Source organism: Gilbertella persicaria, assembly GCF_025201335.1.
Source record: "Gilbertella persicaria strain CBS 190.32 chromosome Unknown B0P05scaffold_9, whole genome shotgun sequence".
Lineage (NCBI taxonomy): Eukaryota > Fungi > Mucoromycota > Mucoromycetes > Mucorales > Choanephoraceae > Gilbertella > Gilbertella persicaria.
In genome coordinates this window covers 418,527-435,002 of record NW_026251970.1, presented here as the reverse complement: position 1 = coordinate 435,002, position 16,476 = coordinate 418,527, and the positions used below count along the sequence as shown (strand labels likewise).

Sequence of the window (16,476 nt, the reverse complement as noted above, 5' to 3'; positions counted from 1 at the left end):
GTAAATGAAAAAAAAAAACGCGTTTTTTAGCTTTGTTTATTATGCACATAAAAAGAAAAGAAATGCCAATGAGAAAGAAAGAGAACATATACATAAAGGGGAAGGTGATTTTTTAATATACAGTAAGTGGTTTTTGAGCGCTGTAATAGAGACTAGAGACAACAGTGCCGTATTGATCGCATTCTTCCATAGCTGCAGAAAGTGTATTTGAGAATTCTTTTTCAGACAATTGATTGATCTTGCATATCCAACGTTTTCCTTCTCTAAACCCACGCTCTGTTAAATCTTTTTGAAGATAACCTGTTTCTTTTAAATCTATCAAGAGTCAATAATAGACAAAATTAGTAAAGTCACTTTACCTTCTGTCTTAGGCCATTCACCAATAGGAACCTCAACCGATTCTTTCTTGACATTCGTGTAGCCTGAATCGCTTAGAATACCTTCCAGGTTGTGAATTGTATTACGATCAAATTGAATAGTTGCATAGAAATTGGCTACCCAATTTTCGAGTGTGTTAAGATATGGACCTATGGGTTTAAAGCTCATATCTATTCGCCCTCTCTTTTTTTAGCATATCGTATAGATCCACATCCACTTATTACCTTGCTCATAAATCTCTATATGTCCACCTGGCTTAAGAATGCGATAAATTTCTTTAAATGTGGTGGTCCATTTAGCAAGAGAACAGTTTAACAGCCATGTATCTCTTAACATGACATAGTCGACTTGGTTATCTTCAAATGCATCAAATCCATGTTGACCTTCGTGAATTAAGGCATTATGAAAAGAAAAGTTCTTGACAGTATTGGTCAAACTAGACACAGTAAACGATTCGTAATCAATACCAATGATCTGTGCCTTGGGAAATTCAAATGCTAATTCCACATCCCATACAGCTAATAAAGGTTAGAAGCCATTCAATTCTCATTCCATTTTACCTGTACCACAACACCAATCAATGATTACAGAAGGGTCTTTTAGGGGTATTTTATAGTTACTGCCCCAAATCCTCTTTAATAAATAATGCTATAAACATTGTAAATACTGTATTCTTTTACTTGTCTTGTTTACCTGTCGATGTCGTCTATTATGCGAAATCAGTATGACCATAAGCAACCTCTCATTCACTTACCTATCTCTTTCTCTTCTTCTTTCAGGACTTGTTTCACAAGACATGTAGAGTTCTTTCAAGAGTAATTCACAAGAAAAGGATTTTGGATCTTGTTGAGGGAACGAATGTGTATTTACAGTGGTTGTAGAGTTGACTGTGGTGGATGAGTCGTTATGTGCTTTTATACCGGCCAGCGGGTGATATTTCGTGTTTAATAGTGTCATTTGACTGTCTGCATACTTTCCAATCATCTCATGGTTAGACAAGTCAGGGCTTATTGGCTTGTCTTGATCTATCCGAGGCAAATGATGAGTACTGCTGCTGCTACTGGTAGTGTGGCTATGTCCTCTGGACCTATTTGCCTTGTGTTTTAATCGATAGAGAATAGTTTCGTGCTTATTTTCTAAATCACTATGGCTGGCGCTGGGAGAAAAAGAAGAGTTGCTGGAAGAACCCGTGAAGCGATAAGAGCGAGAACTCTTCCTTGAGCGCGAAGACGAAGAAAACCTCCTTATACCTTTCTCTTCATTACTGATTGAGTTTCCCATAAGCGAAATAAAAGGAAAAAGTTCTTGAAAAAAATTATGTTACTCCTCCGATAGATCCGATGTAATTTGAATATGAACCAGTCAAATCAAGTAAATGGGTCTTACTGTTTCTGGATTGGTGGGCAGAAAAGTGATGCTTTGTGCTCTAAGCGATGCAGTTTACCTTGCAACAAGACTTTTTTTTGTCCAAACCAATTATTGGTTTTAGCTTTTGTGCTACACTAGTGTTGTACACGCATTTTGAAGGGCATTATATCATTTGTTATTCCCAAAAGCTTTACTACAAGGTAGTACTTCGCATGCAAAGCTAGTGGTTTTTTCTTTTTTCTTTTTTGGTATGTCATAGATCAAAACAGTTTTCAATTGGCTCAAAAAATCAACGTCTATTGCACTACTAACTATCTAGTTCAAACTAGTGGAGGCTTTTATAATACCTATAACTTTTATCTACCAAAATTGTTAAACCTTTTTCCTTACAGAAGAAAATGTACTTTCTGAATTTAGGATGTGATTATATCCATTTAAAAAACAGACGAATACACAGGGTTGCTTTACCACTCAAAGGGAGTACAAAGCCTGTGTATACCCGCATAAATACTTGAAGCGCCTGGAAACAGTGCTTACTAACACTCATGATATCTTTGGAGTTTTTTTTGGGCTGAAAAACCCGACTTGTAAAAAATGGGCAAGAATCACTCTGATCTAAAGGGTATTATTCACAATCTTAGATCTACTTTTTAACATTACAAGACAAAAAATGGAGCTATCGACAAGCTTAAATACTCAAAATAACCATTAGATGCTCTAGTATTTAATAAATGAATTTGTCTACTAATTGCGTTATGAAAATGGTATGGTATGGTATGGTATGAGTGGAAAATCTTATTTACATTTTTGCGCCTTTGCTCAATATTTTTGCAGTAAACCTGTTGGTTCTTCTATATCAATAAACTCAAAAAGCAAATATCTACCACTTTTATCATTACACTAAAGTCCAATAACGGCGTCTTTATGGAGTTCTCAGCAAAGGTTCGATTTTTGGGTGCGGCGGGATCGAAGAACAGGCATTACGTTCCATTTCAATCTCCGTATACCGCCAATATGTATGTTCTATGTCCATTTATCCCATATTTGCGTTATAAATCGACCCTGCTTTTACTTTTAAATGTTCTTTGGTACCCCAAACAGCATATAAAAGTTCTATAAATCCTTGGATCGCGAGTTTTATATGTCATCTAGAGCGAAAACGTTCAAAACACAGCTCAAATGCACTGTTCTTTGATGGACCATTACTCGATAACCAAATTATCAAATTAAACCTTTGTTCAAACCAAGAAATCAAACGGTACCATAAGTTTGGCACTTGCGTGAAATCTATTTTTTTTGTCCCAGGGGATCTATGGAGGTTCGTTCATCAAAAAATTTTGAAATGTCAGATTGATCCCGATGTAAGCCTGATCCAGCAGAAATGAGATGAGAACATGCCTAGATACTTCTGAAAAAAAGAAAGCAAGTCTACTAAGATGAAAAAGACGAGTTCATTTGAGCATTGCCTTCGAATCTGCATTCAAAGTTCATTATACACTGTAATCATTATAAAAAAAAAGACCCTTTTCAACAGACATTAACTAGTTAGCAGGCATCCGCTCCTATACCATTCAATACCCAACATAAATACGAGCAGATTATATAGTAATACATGACACTTTTGAGGTTAAAGAGAGCAATTTTGAGCATAACGAAGGATGAAAGTCATGCAAAAGGAGGGTTCGGTATTTCATATTCCGATTCTCTTTTTTCACATTGCGTGTTAAGTGTACTCTGTTTCTCTGTGTCAACACTTATCGCGTCTTGATAGAGTTGATAGAAAGGAGAAAGAACAAAAAAATCAGTAACTAGACACTAAACATACGAAATCAAAATGCAATGTCATAGCATATTGAAGACAACTACACTTTAGTTTGGTAAGTAAAATGAGCCCCGTCCAACTCGTACTAAAGATAAAAGACAACAATGAAGCAGCAGATAGACACGGATAAGGCAGCTATACAAGTGTTTGAAATTGATAGATTTTATTCAACATTGTTTGTGTCAATCAATAAAGAAGGTTCATCTAATGAAATTTATGCAACTTCAGGAACAACAAGCCACCATCATTCGACTCATAGATGTATTGATCAGAAAATCTTAAATTTAAAAGACCGTTTAATCTTGTATTTTTTAGCCTTTCTTTCTTCTTTCTTTTTCTCTAAGCCATGTCAACCACACAAACCATCGTTGTGCTTATTTCGGGCTCTGGAACAAATCTACAAGCATTGATTGATGCTACACAACAAGGACAATTAAAAGCCAAGATTGTCGGTGTTATCTCTAACAGAAAAGCTGCTTTCGGTCTTGAGCGCGCCAAGAAAGCAGGCATCCCCACAGAAACACTCTCGCTAAAACAATTCAAGGATCAAGGCAAGACTCGTGTGGACTTTGATATTCACCTTGCAAAGACAATCCAAAACTATAAGCCCGACTTGGTGATTTTGGCTGGTTTTATGCATATTTTGTCTCCCGAATTTTTGTCGTTCTTTGACAATAATGTGATGAATTTGCATCCTGCCTTGCCTGGTCAGTTTGATGGTGCTCATGCCATTGAACGTGCTTACGAAGCCTATAAAAAGGGAGAAATTACACATACAGGTATTATGGTTCATAAAGTCATTGCTGACGTGGATCGTGGACAAGTCATCCTTCAGAGAGAAGTGCCTATTTATGATACAGACTCACTTGAGGATCTTGAAGAACGTATTCATTCTTTTGAGCACAAATTGATTGTAGAAGGTGCTCAGTTGTTTTTGAATGAATTAAAGCAATAATAAATGTACATAACTTTCTTTTTTTATTTCTTTCCTTTGCCTTTTCCCTTCTTTTTCTTTGGAGTACTGGTAGAGACAGGTTTAGCAGGCTCTGGTGTAGTTTCTTCAATCAGAAGCTTTTTACCGCCAATATTGGCACTACCTGTACCACCAATGCCACCCCCTTCAACCATCACACCTTGAGGGCCCTTGTTTAATGCCTTCTTGTTCTTGCCCTTCATACGGTAAGTAGATCGTTCATACCTGGGAATCCAACGCTCAGGATCAGGTTGTGCATTAGGGTCCATGTTTTTGGGTAAAAGAGCAGGTCGCTTCTTTTTTGTCTTGGGTTTCTTGACATGAACACCGTTGGGATCCTTCTTGACATAACCACGCTTGACACCAGGCACCATCTTTTCCAACGTGTCGATATCCAAATGATCCAAAGCGACAGCAGGTAAAGCATTGCCATATTGCTCTGCTTTTTTAGGATCCACTTCAGCATAAGCTGCAATGAGACCAGCAATGGCTTGAGCATCTGAGGGATCTGCCTTGACAAGTTGCTCATAGTCATCGACTGCTTCTTGGTATTTGCCTGTCTTGAGTTTGAAAGCAGCCGTTTGTTTAATCGTGGACGTGGGAGCACTGGTAGACGCAAAATCCTTGTCGTTTTTCCAGACAGAAGAGGCTTCGTCCAATACTTCCATTGCTTTGTCGGATTGACCCGTTTGTTCATACAACCAAACTAACAAGGCTACCACGGCAGGCTTATAGGTCGTCTTGTCTTGCTTGTTAGCAGAGATATAAGCTTCTAATGTCTCAAGCGCTTGAGCAGGTTGAGATTCAAGGAGTTGTAACTGAATGGTAGCAAAACGAATGGCAAGTGAACCAGGCTTCTTTTCAGCGAATTTCTTGAGTTCTTCCACAGCCTTGGCGGCCTTGTGCTGATGGAAGGTAGCACTGGCCAAGATAAGGTACAAGAGATCATGATCGGGATACTTGTCAATCAACTTTTGAGCTTGGTCTTTACAGGCAGAATACTTGCGATTGTAGAGCTGAAGTAGACTTTCGTTCATGGCAATCACTCTCTTTTGATAGTTTTTAAGTTTGGCATCTGCTTCTTTACTGCTGGCTGTCTTGAGTTTCTTTGCAGCATCTTCGAGATCTTTTGTTTGTTCAATAGCAACCATATTGTTGGATACAACAGCGGCTACAGTAACATCCCTCATATATGGCATAAGTACAATACACGCCATTTGGATACTTACTTTGAGTTCAAGAGTTGTCTGTAAATATTCATGGCATCTGTAGAACGACCTTGTAATTGATAGGTGTAACCTAATTGAGTGGCAATCACGGCTAATTCTTCTTCGTGCTCTTCTTTACTCATTCCTTGAGATCGGTCACTACATTGTTCTGATAGAACATGAGCCGAAAAAGAAAAAAATAGCCATTTACTGTCTCACTTACTATGAGCTAATTCAAGTTGCTCTTGAGCCTTCTTGATATTGCCACGAGCCAAATAGACAGCAGCAGCGTTATAAGCAACTTCGTATAGATCAGCACTTTCTTTTAACTCTACATTGTCGTTGGCAGATGGGTTAGAGTACAACAAACCAGCCTTGGCAGCCAACAGATTGACCTGGATTTCATCATACAGATGATGACTCTTGTCTAGTGACTTGAGAAGCGTCTCATACACTTCAATGGCCTTTTCAAATTGACCTTGAGAATAAAGCTATGAAAACGCGTTAGATGAACAAAAAGGATCTTGGTCTCGTTTTACCAGCTGAGCTTCGAGATAGGACAAAGAAGGGTCATTGTTTTTTGCCTTTGACTGTTGCAAGAGTTCCATGGCTGGCACAAGTTGGTTTGTACGATAATAACAATATATCTTTTCAAACGATAGATCAATCTCACTGTTTCTGAACTGGCGTGCAATAAGCGTCAGTGCTTCTTTGTATTGTTCGAGACGAATCAAAGTAACCACTTTAGATTGAAGTGCAAGTTGATCTTGAGGGTCTAATTGGATGAGTTTATCGCAGAGTTCTAAGCAGAGGTCATCATCATCATTCTCAATGGCTTTTTTTAACTCGGTAAAGAGTGCTGATTGTTGTTCTTTTGAAGCCATGTCGCGTCAAGAAAGAAGAAGAAAAAAAAAAGAACCCAAGATAGGGGGTGAGAGTTAAAGCTCAGTGAGACGGTAAGCGAAAATGGATCTCTTTTTTTTCTTGAAGCTAATGGTAAATTATTGCCAACAAAGACTGCCTTGGGCAAAAGAATGGTTGATATTTCTTTCTGATGTGGATATCCAAATGAGCAATCTATAATAAATGCTTTTCATGCGTTGTGTTATCCAGACAAGTTATTTTCCTTTTCTTATGACGTAGAAAACCAAACTATTAGTTTGCTGAGCGAATAACAAAAAACTATCTTTGTTTCTTGGTACGTCTAATGGCATGGTAATAAGAACTTTTTAAGGGATTGACTAAGGTACAAGACTTGAATAATCCTTTGGCTTTTCCTGTATTAAAAATCTTTCTCCAGCTTTTTGACTTGATGTTGTGCCTGTGAGGCTTGTGCATCTATTCCGTATTCTTCATTTAACTTTCTTCACCACCGCGAGACTCTTGGAGCATTGCTTTAATATGGGTGCATAGACGCCACTTTTAAACTCATCCAACATTCTGTAAACGCTTGAACAAGGAATGTCACATACCACAGCAGCTTTAGGAAGAGATAGTCCCTCTTCTTGGAGTACCTTGTTGAATCTTTCAATCTGATCTGCTCCATACTTTTTATATCGTACTGAGTTTGACATTACTCATAACTGTGATTTCTTCCATAGGCTGAGGTTCGATCTGATCTTTATTTAAAGATTCAAAACAAACTAAATTATTCAAACTACCGAAATCAACACCATAGTTGCCGACTTCTATCTCACATCGTACTCGCAACAAAGGTTCAGCTTCAGGATTGATGTAGTCTATTTAGTACGAAGTTAAAAAAAGAAAAAAATCATCCTAAAAATTAGAAATGTTTTTCAGAATTTCCTCAAACTCAACTGAAAATACTGTATGCACAAACTAATCAAGCATCTCGGGAAAAGAGCTTTCTCATCAAGACCAAGAACACCTGAACTTCAAGTAGATAATATCGTCATTGGTGCAGGTGTGGTTGGACTGGCTCTTGGTGAGAAACTGACACGCTGTATGCCTAAAGAGACAACTTGTGTGATTGAAAAGAATAAGCGAGTAGGAGAAGAGACAAGGTAAGCAATAACCCATGCCACAGTCAATTGATTGTCCACACCTTAGTGCTCGAAACAGTGAAGTGATTCATGCAGGTCTTTATTATCCAGAAAAAAGCCTCAAGACGAAACTATGTATCCAAGGCAACCGTATGCTTTATCGTCTATTGGACAAGACAAATATCGGCTATCGTCGTCTAGGGAAATGGATTGTGGCACAAAATCAAGACCAGCTTACTTATCTTGAGAGTCTTCATCAGAAAGCAACACGACTAGGGGTAGAAACTTATTTCATGGATCCTCAAGAAGCCCGTCATATCGAACCCCATGTGAAGGCCCATGCTGTCTTGGTATCGCCTTCCACAGGCATCATTGACTCGCACCAATTGATGGACTATTTAGAGCAACACATAGGCGATGTTGCCCTGAATACAGCTGTTCGGTCTATTCAACCTACTTCAGGGGATATCTGTTAGAACTAGCCACGCCATCGGATGCACAAGACACGACGTGTGTGTTTGCTAAACGTGTATTTAATGCAGCTGGTTTACATGCAGACAAAGTCAGCAATATGTTGATGCCAGGACATTACAGGCTGTATTATGCCAGAGGACATTATTATACCTGTTCAGAACCTATTCAAGTCAACCACTTGATCTATCCTTGCCCTGAAAAGAATCTGGCTGGTCTTGGTACCCATTTGACATTAGATCTAGCAGGCAGAATCAAATTTGGTCCTGATGTACAGTACATTGATGATCCTTATGATTATCGTGTGCCTGATGATGACAAGAAGCGAGAAGTATTTGCAGAAGCTATTCAGTCTTATCTTCCTCGTATGCATAAAGATAAACTGAACCCTGATTATTCAGGCATTCGACCTAAACTGGCAGGTCCAGGTGAACCCTTTAGAGATTTTGTGATTCAAGAAGAACCAGACCATGATAACTTCTTTACATTGATTGGTATTGAAAGTCCTGGTCTGACATCCTCACTTGCAATTGCTGATTATGTTTATTCAATGATAAAGAAATAAAAATAAAGGGGGATATTTATCGGCTATTGTCAGTCGTAGGTAACTCCTTCTTCCGTAGTTCATCAAAGTAAGGATCTAAAGAGAGAAAGCATTATTTGTCAGTGTGATTTGAATCTTACTTACGTTGCAATGCATCACTTGCTGTAATTCGCTTTTCAGGAGGATATTCAAGTAAACGCTATTGAGAGATAAGTGCACCCTTCTTCAAAGACAAACTACATTACCTTTAAGAGATCAATACCTAATGGATCAAGTTTAGGCAAAAGGGTTTCCAACTGTATTTTGGGGAATATCTCAAAATCACGTTTATATTCTGGAAGTTGAGACACTTTTGGCCAAATCTCTTCAGTAGGTGTACCCAGTACCTTAAAAATGCGTTGTAATTGATCCGAGATGGAATTACCAGGAAATAAAGGTCTTCCAGAAGCCATTTCTAACATTGAAGTTGAACAAGGTAATCATCTCCTAGCTACTGCTTTACCTGCAAAAATACAGCCTGCTGACCATAGATCAATGGAAGTTGAATATTGACGAGATCCCATCAATACATCGGGTGCACGATACCATAGCGTGACAACCTAATGTTGATAAGTATATGGTCTAAACTCTATTATCTTACTTCATGAGAGTAACTTCTGACTGGAATACCATAAGCTCTTGCTAATCCAAAATCACCCAATTTCAATTCACCTTTCTAAACAAAGGTTAAGACAAAAACAAATGTGTCAGACATGGACTTACTTTGTTAATCAATAAGTTTTGTGGTTTCAAATCCTAATATAACCTATATCAACTCTATGATTTTAGTCACACAACACTTACTCTGTGTAAAACTCGATGAGCATGACAGAAAGCAATGCCTTTTAGTAGTTGATACATCAATTGCTAGATCAATGCATGTAAGTGAATGAACTATGCTGTCAACCTCCTTACTTTGACTGTAAGTACATCAATATCACCACCATAAGAATCTAGAAACTTTTTCAAATCAGAATCCAAGTATTCAAACACAAGTGTAAGCTTCTTTTCGGTGTGTAGAACATCATAGAGTCTGTTGTAGATGAGTATGATGTATTCTGTCTTTTATGTCACCCACCTCACAATATTAGGGTGCTTTAATTCTTTTAATAAGGAGATCTCTCGAATGGCTGTACAGGGCACCTGCATATAATAAATATGGTCATTTTTTTTTAGTTATTTATTCTCTTGTACTTACACCTTCTTCTTCATTATCTAGTCGAATACGCTTTAAAGCAACCACTTCATTTGTTTCACGGTTTTGTGCTTTGTAGACAATACCATAAGTACCTAATAAATATATAATAAGTACAAGATGACAAAACACTTCACTTTGTTTACCTTCACCCAACTTTTCTATTTTCTTTGAATAGGTCAATAAACGACTTTTTTAATTAATAAAAAAAAAACTACTTTACTTGATATTTATCCATAGTGTAAAGAAGAAGAAGAAAAAGAATAAATAAATAAAAATAATCTCATATTTATTCAGCCGTGTCTATTCTGTGCTTTAATTTTATTTTTGTATATTTATTGCTCTTGAATGCCTCTTTGAACACCTTCCAATACCATCTTTGTCACCATTTCTCTTAATTCTTCTTCATCTTGAACACCTCCTTGTTCTTCAATGCGTTTCATGATTTCTTGTATTTGTTCATTAAAGAATTCTTCATGATCAGTGCCTTCTTGAACATGAGATAAATCCTCTTCATCTTCATCTTCATCTTCGTCAGTAGGTAATGTTTCTTTTGTAACACTAGCTATTAACTGAGCTACTTGTTCCCAGCCTTCATCATGAGCATTTAAAGCAGGTGAATTGCCTTCTGCATTGATATGTTTAGGATTTGCACCATGGTCTAACAGTAATTGAGCCATCTCTACTGTTTCTGCCACATACAAAGGTGTATCATGTTCTAAGTCTTCAATATCGATATTGGCTCCCTTTTCAAGTAAATATTTGACAATCTCAAATTGACCATAAGAAACAGCAGCATGCCTAATTGGATAAATAAAAAGGATCGTAGTATAGAGTTGTACCTTACATGGCAGTATATCCAAATTCATCATGACTGTCTACATTCATGCCGTTCTCTATTAATTCCTGTCAAACACATTGTCAGTTTACTGCGGTAGATTGATTCAAACTTACTCTCACACGATCGAGTTGACCGTCACCTAAAAAAAAAATTAGCTTTCCAACATGCGAATATATTTCTTACCAGCTGCGATCCACAAGTTATCTTGAGAAGTAGGTACTTTCATTCTATTGAAAAGACAAAAAAGAGAAAGAGAGTGAAAGAAAAAAAAAAGATTTATGCAGTGGCTTACTAGTTTAAAAGAGTCCCGGACAATTCCCTTTTCTTTAGATAGAATCTCCGATAGGTACCATCTCCCTTTTTCTCTTCTTTTTTATACAGGATGGATAGTCCAGATAAATTCAGAGCTTTAAAAGCAGAAAAACAAGTAGAGAGACTAGAAAGAGAACTTGAACTTGTTCGCTCTAAAGTACAGAAAAGCCCCTTTTGTTTATCAAGAGAGACTGACCTTGTTGTTAGAAAGTAGCAAGTTCAAACTTGCGCGATACAGATAAGCTCGTCTTTCAACTACAGGAACAAGTCAAAGACCTGAAATATCAATTAAAACATCAATTGTCTGAGAACAGCAAGTATCAAGAAACACTCAGTACACGAACAAGTAAATATATATATGATAGTGACATAGCTATTCATACAACATTTTAGATGAATATGAGGAAAAACTAAAGCGAATGAGAGGTAAAGAAAGTTGCCTTTAGATATGCGTTGTCTTATTGTCTATAGAAATCTTTGGCCAGGCATCTAGAAATATTGATCAATACCGTGCTACCATTGCATCCAAAGATACAGACATCGATAAGCTAAAAAATGAATTAGAAGAATGTCAAATAAGAGAACAGTCTTTTAAGTCATTATCTGAATCACAACAGTGTAGGTGGACAGAATGAACTTTCTCCATTGATTTGAATAGTATCCATAGAAAAGTTAAATACAGTCATCACAAGTGAAAAGACATTTTATGGATCAGAAATCAAACAATTGGAAGCCAAGAATAGACAATTAGCCAATCAACTCCAATTGACCAAGACTGACTATGAACAATACAAAAAGAGAGCGCATGTATTATTAAATCAGGAACAGAAATCAGATCAAAACAGACTGAATGAGTTACAAGAACTTGTTGAGCAATTACAGGCACAAAGGATGTGAGTGACAACAAGGAAGCTTTATGACTAAAATGAGTTATAGAAAGCATGAGTTGGAACAACAAGAAAAGGCAGAACATCAGCTATTATTAGAACATGACCTAAGAAAAGCTATTGACCGCATTCATGAGCTAGAAAAACAACATGGTCTATTGACAAAACAGTCTGATTTAAAGCAAAAATCTATACAAGAAACCTTTGAGATTGAAAGACAACATTATGAATCAAGTAATATATATATGTGTGTGTGTGTATTGACGCAAGTCTATAGAATTACAATCCTTGAATTCAATCATTCAGCAAAAAACATTTGAGTTAGATCATCGCATCACCATTCAACCAGAACAGAGGCCGTCTCAAGAACAACAAGAGCGTATAGACAAACTAGAACAATTGAATCAATCATTACAACAACAACTGGTAGCCAAGGAAAATGAAATTCAGACATTGCTAGTCTCTACACCTAGTTCGCCTAAGGAAGAAGAACATATCTTGCCATTACCTAATGCTTCGTCCAAGAAAGAATTTCAAGATGTTTATGGTAAGTATTTCTCTCTACAGACATATACTAACAAGAATAGCTTCCATGAGTTCATTACTTTCCCCTCTTGTGTCACGTCAAATACCGGATGAACGGATGGGGTTAGAAAAGCAAGTGCAGCGTCTAAGTCAAATGTTACATGAAAGTGAAGATAAAGTCATGGCACTCAAACACCAAGAAAAAGTGCTTAAAGACGAATTAAGGTAATCGTCTATGTAGATAGACTATGGCTTATTCATCGAATACTAGGAAAATGGATGGGTTTGAAAAGAGACAGGACATGAACAATGAATACCTCAAAAATGTATTGATCAAGTTTCTTTTGTCTGATAATAAACCAGTAAGTCATCTTCAATTGATAGCACTGTACTTACTTTGGTAGGCAATGGTGCCTATCCTTGCTAAATTACTATGCTTGGATGAGACAGAAACAAGTAACTTGATGTCAAATTGCATATAATAATAATAAATGGAGTGGGGCTGAGTTGTTATCGGCCTATGACGCGTGTAAATATATAAACTGCATTGATTTCTCTCCTTCCTTTTCTTTTTTCTCTTTAGTTTTATCATGACCAACGGATTCCCTGAAGGACAATACTTTTATATCAAATCTCGTAGCTGCGGCTCCTGTGTGGATGTCTATATGGGTGAGACTACAGTAAGTATTGGCTGTAAGGTACAACTCAACTTATAAAGCATTAGGCTGACTCCAACATTATTATTTGGCCTCAAGTAAGTTTTGTGTGTTTATATTGTATATGTATATTTATGCATCATAGAAACATGGTGAAGATAAAGACAATCAGGTAATAAAACTATAATGAAAAAAGAGGGCTTTGATATAACCAAGAGTGTAGCTTTGGCGTGCCGAAGATGGTTTCTTGGTTAACAAGAAATCCAATTTAGGTAAGATTCGTTTTTATAAAAAAAATCATGCTAAAATTTTATAAAGTCATTGATGTACGTGGTGGTGACCTTTTATCTGATAAACCCATTGTTCAATATGACCGCAAGATTACCATGTAAGTCCATTAACTCAGATAATATATCTTAATTGTAGAACAGGGCTCATAACCAACGATGGGGTTATCGTGATGGCTATGTCTATGTCTTGGCTGATCCTCGTCTTGTTCTTGACATCAAGGTAAATGGATTTATATATGATATGTGCATAACTTATATATGAGCAGGGTGGTGGAAACAAAGATGGTACCAAGATTATCTTGTATAAGCGTAAAGACACAGACAATCAAAACCAACAATGGACCATTGAACCTTATGGTGAACCTATTGGCGGTGGTGGCATGCATCATCAACCAGGCCAAGAACACGCTGGTAATGTTCCCTATTATCCTCCTCCCGAATATCCTACCCCTCAAAGACAAGAGCATCATTCCGGACAAGAATATCACAGTGGTAGTGGTAATGCACCTTATTATCCTCCTCCTTCTGGTAACTTTGGTGGCTATGGACCTCCTGATAGTCAGAACCCTCGTTATCAATAAATCTAGCTTCATTTATCATTTCTTTTCTTTTTCTTTTGTATCAGATAGGGCGAGTGATAAAAAAAACAATGATAAATTGATGTTGCTTGTGAGTCATTTGGTATAAGAAAAGCTTAGAAAAAGACATGATAAACCAGCTGTGTGACACTAAAGCGAAAAAAGCTTAAACTTTGAAAAGGATTCAGAGTTGATTTTACTTATTGCAATGAAGGATAGGCATCAGATGCTGAATAGAAATAAGCACAGGTTCAACATGCTGCTATATCTTGAGCTTTAGAATACCTATCATGAAGGCAGACTAACTTCAAATACAAAGTTCTAAACTTGGAAGAGTATCATGGTAGAAAATACCAACAATGATCCTATTTCACCAGCAAAAAAAAAAAAAAAAAAAAAAAAAAAAAAAAAAAGCCTTTTATACTTATTTTTGAATAAATTAAGCTTGAGCTGATTATATAATATGTTTTCTAGTATCAGTGATCATCAAGAGACATATTTGACTCATGAAAACATGAGTGTAGTTTATGACCCAGCCTGCCTTATTTTACATCAAAATCAGAAAATGATCTGTAGCTCATCATACAAGCAATTCTTATTATGACAGTCTATGGTAAAGAATGTTTCTCTTGCATTACTAAACATGCTCCAAGCGTTGAATTTGAAAAAAGCATATAAAAAAAGTACACAACGCATGTAGAACGCTATAGACTATTTTACGCATCATCTCATAAATACTCATAATAAACAGCGCGTTTTCGTTGCATTTTCAAGCTCTACACGTTAAAATAGACCAAGTTACTTAAGACCCCAAGTTAATCAGACTTTACCTTGGTGTATTTTTAGATGATTTCTTGTTTTTTTTTGGTTAAAGTACGGCTCGAGAAAGACTCAAGACACCTTCAACATCAAAAAGTGCAACAAAAATAATTTTTAGATAGTCAATGTGTTCTAGATACGTGATTTAATACTAACATGGTATCCAGCTTACAAAAATGGCAAGATTACTACCCTAAAAGATCAAAATTATGGCTTTTTAGCTGTAAAAACGATTTATTTACTCTAAATAACAGTACTTTTTCTCGCAATTGGAAACATAGCAAGATCAATCACGTCATATATGAAAGCTCTATCTCAGAGGCCTCTATCAGTATAAGCAGATCTCGATTTGGATTAGACATTGGCCGAGAAACCAAACATCAAAGGTCATTTACCAGTATACAACATGGAACCAATCTTCGTAGACTATTGAAATCAAGAGCTATCAGCACACATGTAGGATCATTTAATAACTCTTTCAATAACCAATTAAACGATACAAACAGATATTGAAACAGTCTCATATCGATTGAGAAATGAATGACTAAAGTACTTGTTATACTGCAATAGCCATATGTCAAATATGAAAAGGGACACTCAAAATGCTTAAATGGATAAAATAGCTGCATTACACGGAGTCTTGGTGTTTGAGAAATACAACAGTGTAGCCAAGATTGCATTTGGACCACATCCCGCCAAGAAATCAAAGCATTAGATAGACTATTAAAATGACATTTGGAGTATACTCTAGACTATAACATGCTCAACGTCAACATGTTAGGCCCAGAAACAATCTAATATGTGTTGTGTATTTTTAGATGTCGCAACATGATAGTCAATAGCTCCCTTTCTTCTTTATATATCCATAATTAATATGGAATATCTTCACTTTATTAAAAGGGAACTTAGTTATTTTGCAGTCTATTTTTTTTTTACATTGGTTATAACGCGTCTATTTTATGTTTTGCCTTACCATCATTTTACCGAATTCTTTGTAATTGATTCTTCCATCACCATCAACATCTGCTTCATAGATCATTTGATCTAATTCTTCTTGAGACAAATGTTGACCTACATATATAGAGTATAAGTAAACAAACAATAGGTTACGAACACACATCACCTAATTGACTCATCACAGAGCGAAGTTCATCATGTGTAATATAGCCATCTTTGTCTTTATCAAAGACCTTGAATGCATCAATAAGGTCATTCTCTGTTTCTTCTGAACCTTTGACTCTACAGAAAAAAGGAGTCAGATAGACTTAGTCCAATCCTCTGGTTTTACCTAGACATCAACACCAAGAACTCGTTAAAGTCAACATAACCATTATGATCAGAGTCTAAGTCATCAATCATATCCTTGAGTTCTTCAGCACTAGGACTATGGCCTAAAGAACGCATCACTTGACCAAGTTCAGAAGAATCAATGACACCATCTCCATTTTTATCAAACAATGAAAATGAGTCGCGGTATTCAGAAAGTAATTGAGCATCCAGTTGATTAGTCTACAATCAAACAAGCATGATCAACATATCCTATCACAGAAGACACGTACCATTGTGA

At 36.6% G+C, this 16,476-nt stretch overlaps 8 protein-coding genes across 8 annotated transcripts; 4 read left to right on the top strand and 4 right to left on the bottom strand.

Moving 5' to 3' along the window:
• Nucleotides 1–5: 5 nt before the first annotated feature.
• Nucleotides 6–1,684, bottom strand: B0P05DRAFT_532200 (S-adenosyl-L-methionine-dependent methyltransferase). The gene is made up of 6 exons (XM_051577060.1): nucleotides 1,133–1,684; nucleotides 1,072–1,084; nucleotides 939–1,026; nucleotides 603–896; nucleotides 360–548; nucleotides 6–315 (listed from the first exon to the last, which is right to left on the bottom strand). Exons 1-6 carry the CDS (start codon nucleotides 1,657–1,659, stop codon nucleotides 113–115), a joined length of 1,314 nt encoding a protein of 437 aa, XP_051437370.1. The 5' UTR covers nucleotides 1,660–1,684; the 3' UTR covers nucleotides 6–112.
• Nucleotides 1,685–3,822: 2,138 nt separating this feature from the next.
• B0P05DRAFT_532191 (phosphoribosylglycinamide formyltransferase) lies at nucleotides 3,823–4,536 on the top strand. Its single transcript, XM_051577059.1, has one exon. It carries the CDS (start codon nucleotides 3,915–3,917, stop codon nucleotides 4,521–4,523), a length of 609 nt encoding a protein of 202 aa, XP_051437369.1. The 5' UTR covers nucleotides 3,823–3,914; the 3' UTR covers nucleotides 4,524–4,536.
• Nucleotides 4,537–4,546: 10 nt separating this feature from the next.
• Nucleotides 4,547–6,633, bottom strand: B0P05DRAFT_584976 (uncharacterized protein; the record flags this gene model as incomplete). The annotated part of the gene is made up of 4 exons (XM_051582404.1): nucleotides 4,547–5,726; nucleotides 5,771–5,918; nucleotides 5,973–6,240; nucleotides 6,289–6,633. The coding sequence occupies 4 exons, from the start codon at nucleotides 6,631–6,633 to the stop codon at nucleotides 4,547–4,549; spliced, it is 1,941 nt and encodes a 646-aa protein (XP_051437368.1).
• Nucleotides 6,634–7,527: 894 nt separating this feature from the next.
• B0P05DRAFT_532186 (FAD dependent oxidoreductase) lies at nucleotides 7,528–9,035 on the top strand. The gene is made up of 4 exons (XM_051577058.1): nucleotides 7,528–7,773; nucleotides 7,820–8,194; nucleotides 8,215–8,966; nucleotides 9,013–9,035. Exons 1-3 carry the CDS (start codon nucleotides 7,580–7,582, stop codon nucleotides 8,786–8,788), a joined length of 1,143 nt encoding a protein of 380 aa, XP_051437367.1. The 5' UTR covers nucleotides 7,528–7,579; the 3' UTR covers nucleotides 8,789–8,966; nucleotides 9,013–9,035.
• On the bottom strand, nucleotides 8,904–11,068 carry B0P05DRAFT_465156 (kinase-like domain-containing protein; the record flags this gene model as incomplete). Its single annotated transcript, XM_051574251.1, has 14 exons — nucleotides 8,904–8,966; nucleotides 9,013–9,153; nucleotides 9,262–9,366; nucleotides 9,408–9,482; nucleotides 9,530–9,562; nucleotides 9,611–9,673; nucleotides 9,722–9,839; nucleotides 9,885–9,949; nucleotides 10,005–10,096; nucleotides 10,148–10,169; nucleotides 10,388–10,802; nucleotides 10,849–10,907; nucleotides 10,956–10,981; nucleotides 11,026–11,068. The coding sequence occupies 14 exons, from the start codon at nucleotides 11,066–11,068 to the stop codon at nucleotides 8,904–8,906; spliced, it is 1,320 nt and encodes a 439-aa protein (XP_051437366.1).
• A 156-nt stretch (nucleotides 11,069–11,224) lies between these two features.
• B0P05DRAFT_584972 (uncharacterized protein) lies at nucleotides 11,225–13,048 on the top strand (the record flags this gene model as incomplete). Its single annotated transcript, XM_051582403.1, has 10 exons — nucleotides 11,225–11,311; nucleotides 11,362–11,500; nucleotides 11,548–11,580; nucleotides 11,626–11,772; nucleotides 11,813–12,047; nucleotides 12,091–12,275; nucleotides 12,319–12,588; nucleotides 12,629–12,791; nucleotides 12,838–12,928; nucleotides 12,971–13,048. The coding sequence occupies 10 exons, from the start codon at nucleotides 11,225–11,227 to the stop codon at nucleotides 13,046–13,048; spliced, it is 1,428 nt and encodes a 475-aa protein (XP_051437365.1).
• A 108-nt stretch (nucleotides 13,049–13,156) lies between these two features.
• B0P05DRAFT_584971 (ricin B lectin domain-containing protein) lies at nucleotides 13,157–14,093 on the top strand (the record flags this gene model as incomplete). Its single annotated transcript, XM_051582402.1, has 7 exons — nucleotides 13,157–13,246; nucleotides 13,291–13,320; nucleotides 13,368–13,394; nucleotides 13,446–13,494; nucleotides 13,541–13,610; nucleotides 13,654–13,732; nucleotides 13,779–14,093. 7 exons carry the CDS (start codon nucleotides 13,157–13,159, stop codon nucleotides 14,091–14,093), a joined length of 660 nt encoding a protein of 219 aa, XP_051437364.1.
• Nucleotides 14,094–15,818: 1,725 nt separating this feature from the next.
• On the bottom strand, nucleotides 15,819–16,471 carry B0P05DRAFT_569688 (calmodulin; the record flags this gene model as incomplete). Its single annotated transcript, XM_051581274.1, has 5 exons — nucleotides 15,819–15,830; nucleotides 15,883–15,980; nucleotides 16,024–16,148; nucleotides 16,198–16,418; nucleotides 16,469–16,471. 5 exons carry the CDS (start codon nucleotides 16,469–16,471, stop codon nucleotides 15,819–15,821), a joined length of 459 nt encoding a protein of 152 aa, XP_051437363.1.
• Between the last annotated feature and the right edge of the window lie 5 nt (nucleotides 16,472–16,476).

Excerpts from the sequence above, each read along its gene's own strand:
- B0P05DRAFT_532200 (XM_051577060.1), bottom strand. The coding sequence starts at position 1,659 with ATGGGAAACTCAATCAGTAATGAAGAGAAAGGTATAAGGAGGTTTTCT. Across the intron at positions 897-938 it reads TGATTGGTGTTGTGGTACAG|CTGTATGGGATGTGGAATTA; the intron begins GTAAAATGGAAT and ends AACCTTTATTAG. Across the intron at positions 549-602 it reads TATAGAGATTTATGAGCAAG|ATATGAGCTTTAAACCCATA; the intron begins GTAATAAGTGGA and ends GAGGGCGAATAG.
- B0P05DRAFT_532191 (XM_051577059.1), top strand. The coding sequence starts at position 3,915 with ATGTCAACCACACAAACCATCGTTGTGCTTATTTCGGGCTCTGGAACA.
- B0P05DRAFT_532186 (XM_051577058.1), top strand. The coding sequence starts at position 7,580 with ATGCACAAACTAATCAAGCATCTCGGGAAAAGAGCTTTCTCATCAAGA. Across the intron at positions 7,774-7,819 it reads CGAGTAGGAGAAGAGACAAG|TGCTCGAAACAGTGAAGTGA; the intron begins GTAAGCAATAAC and ends TCCACACCTTAG.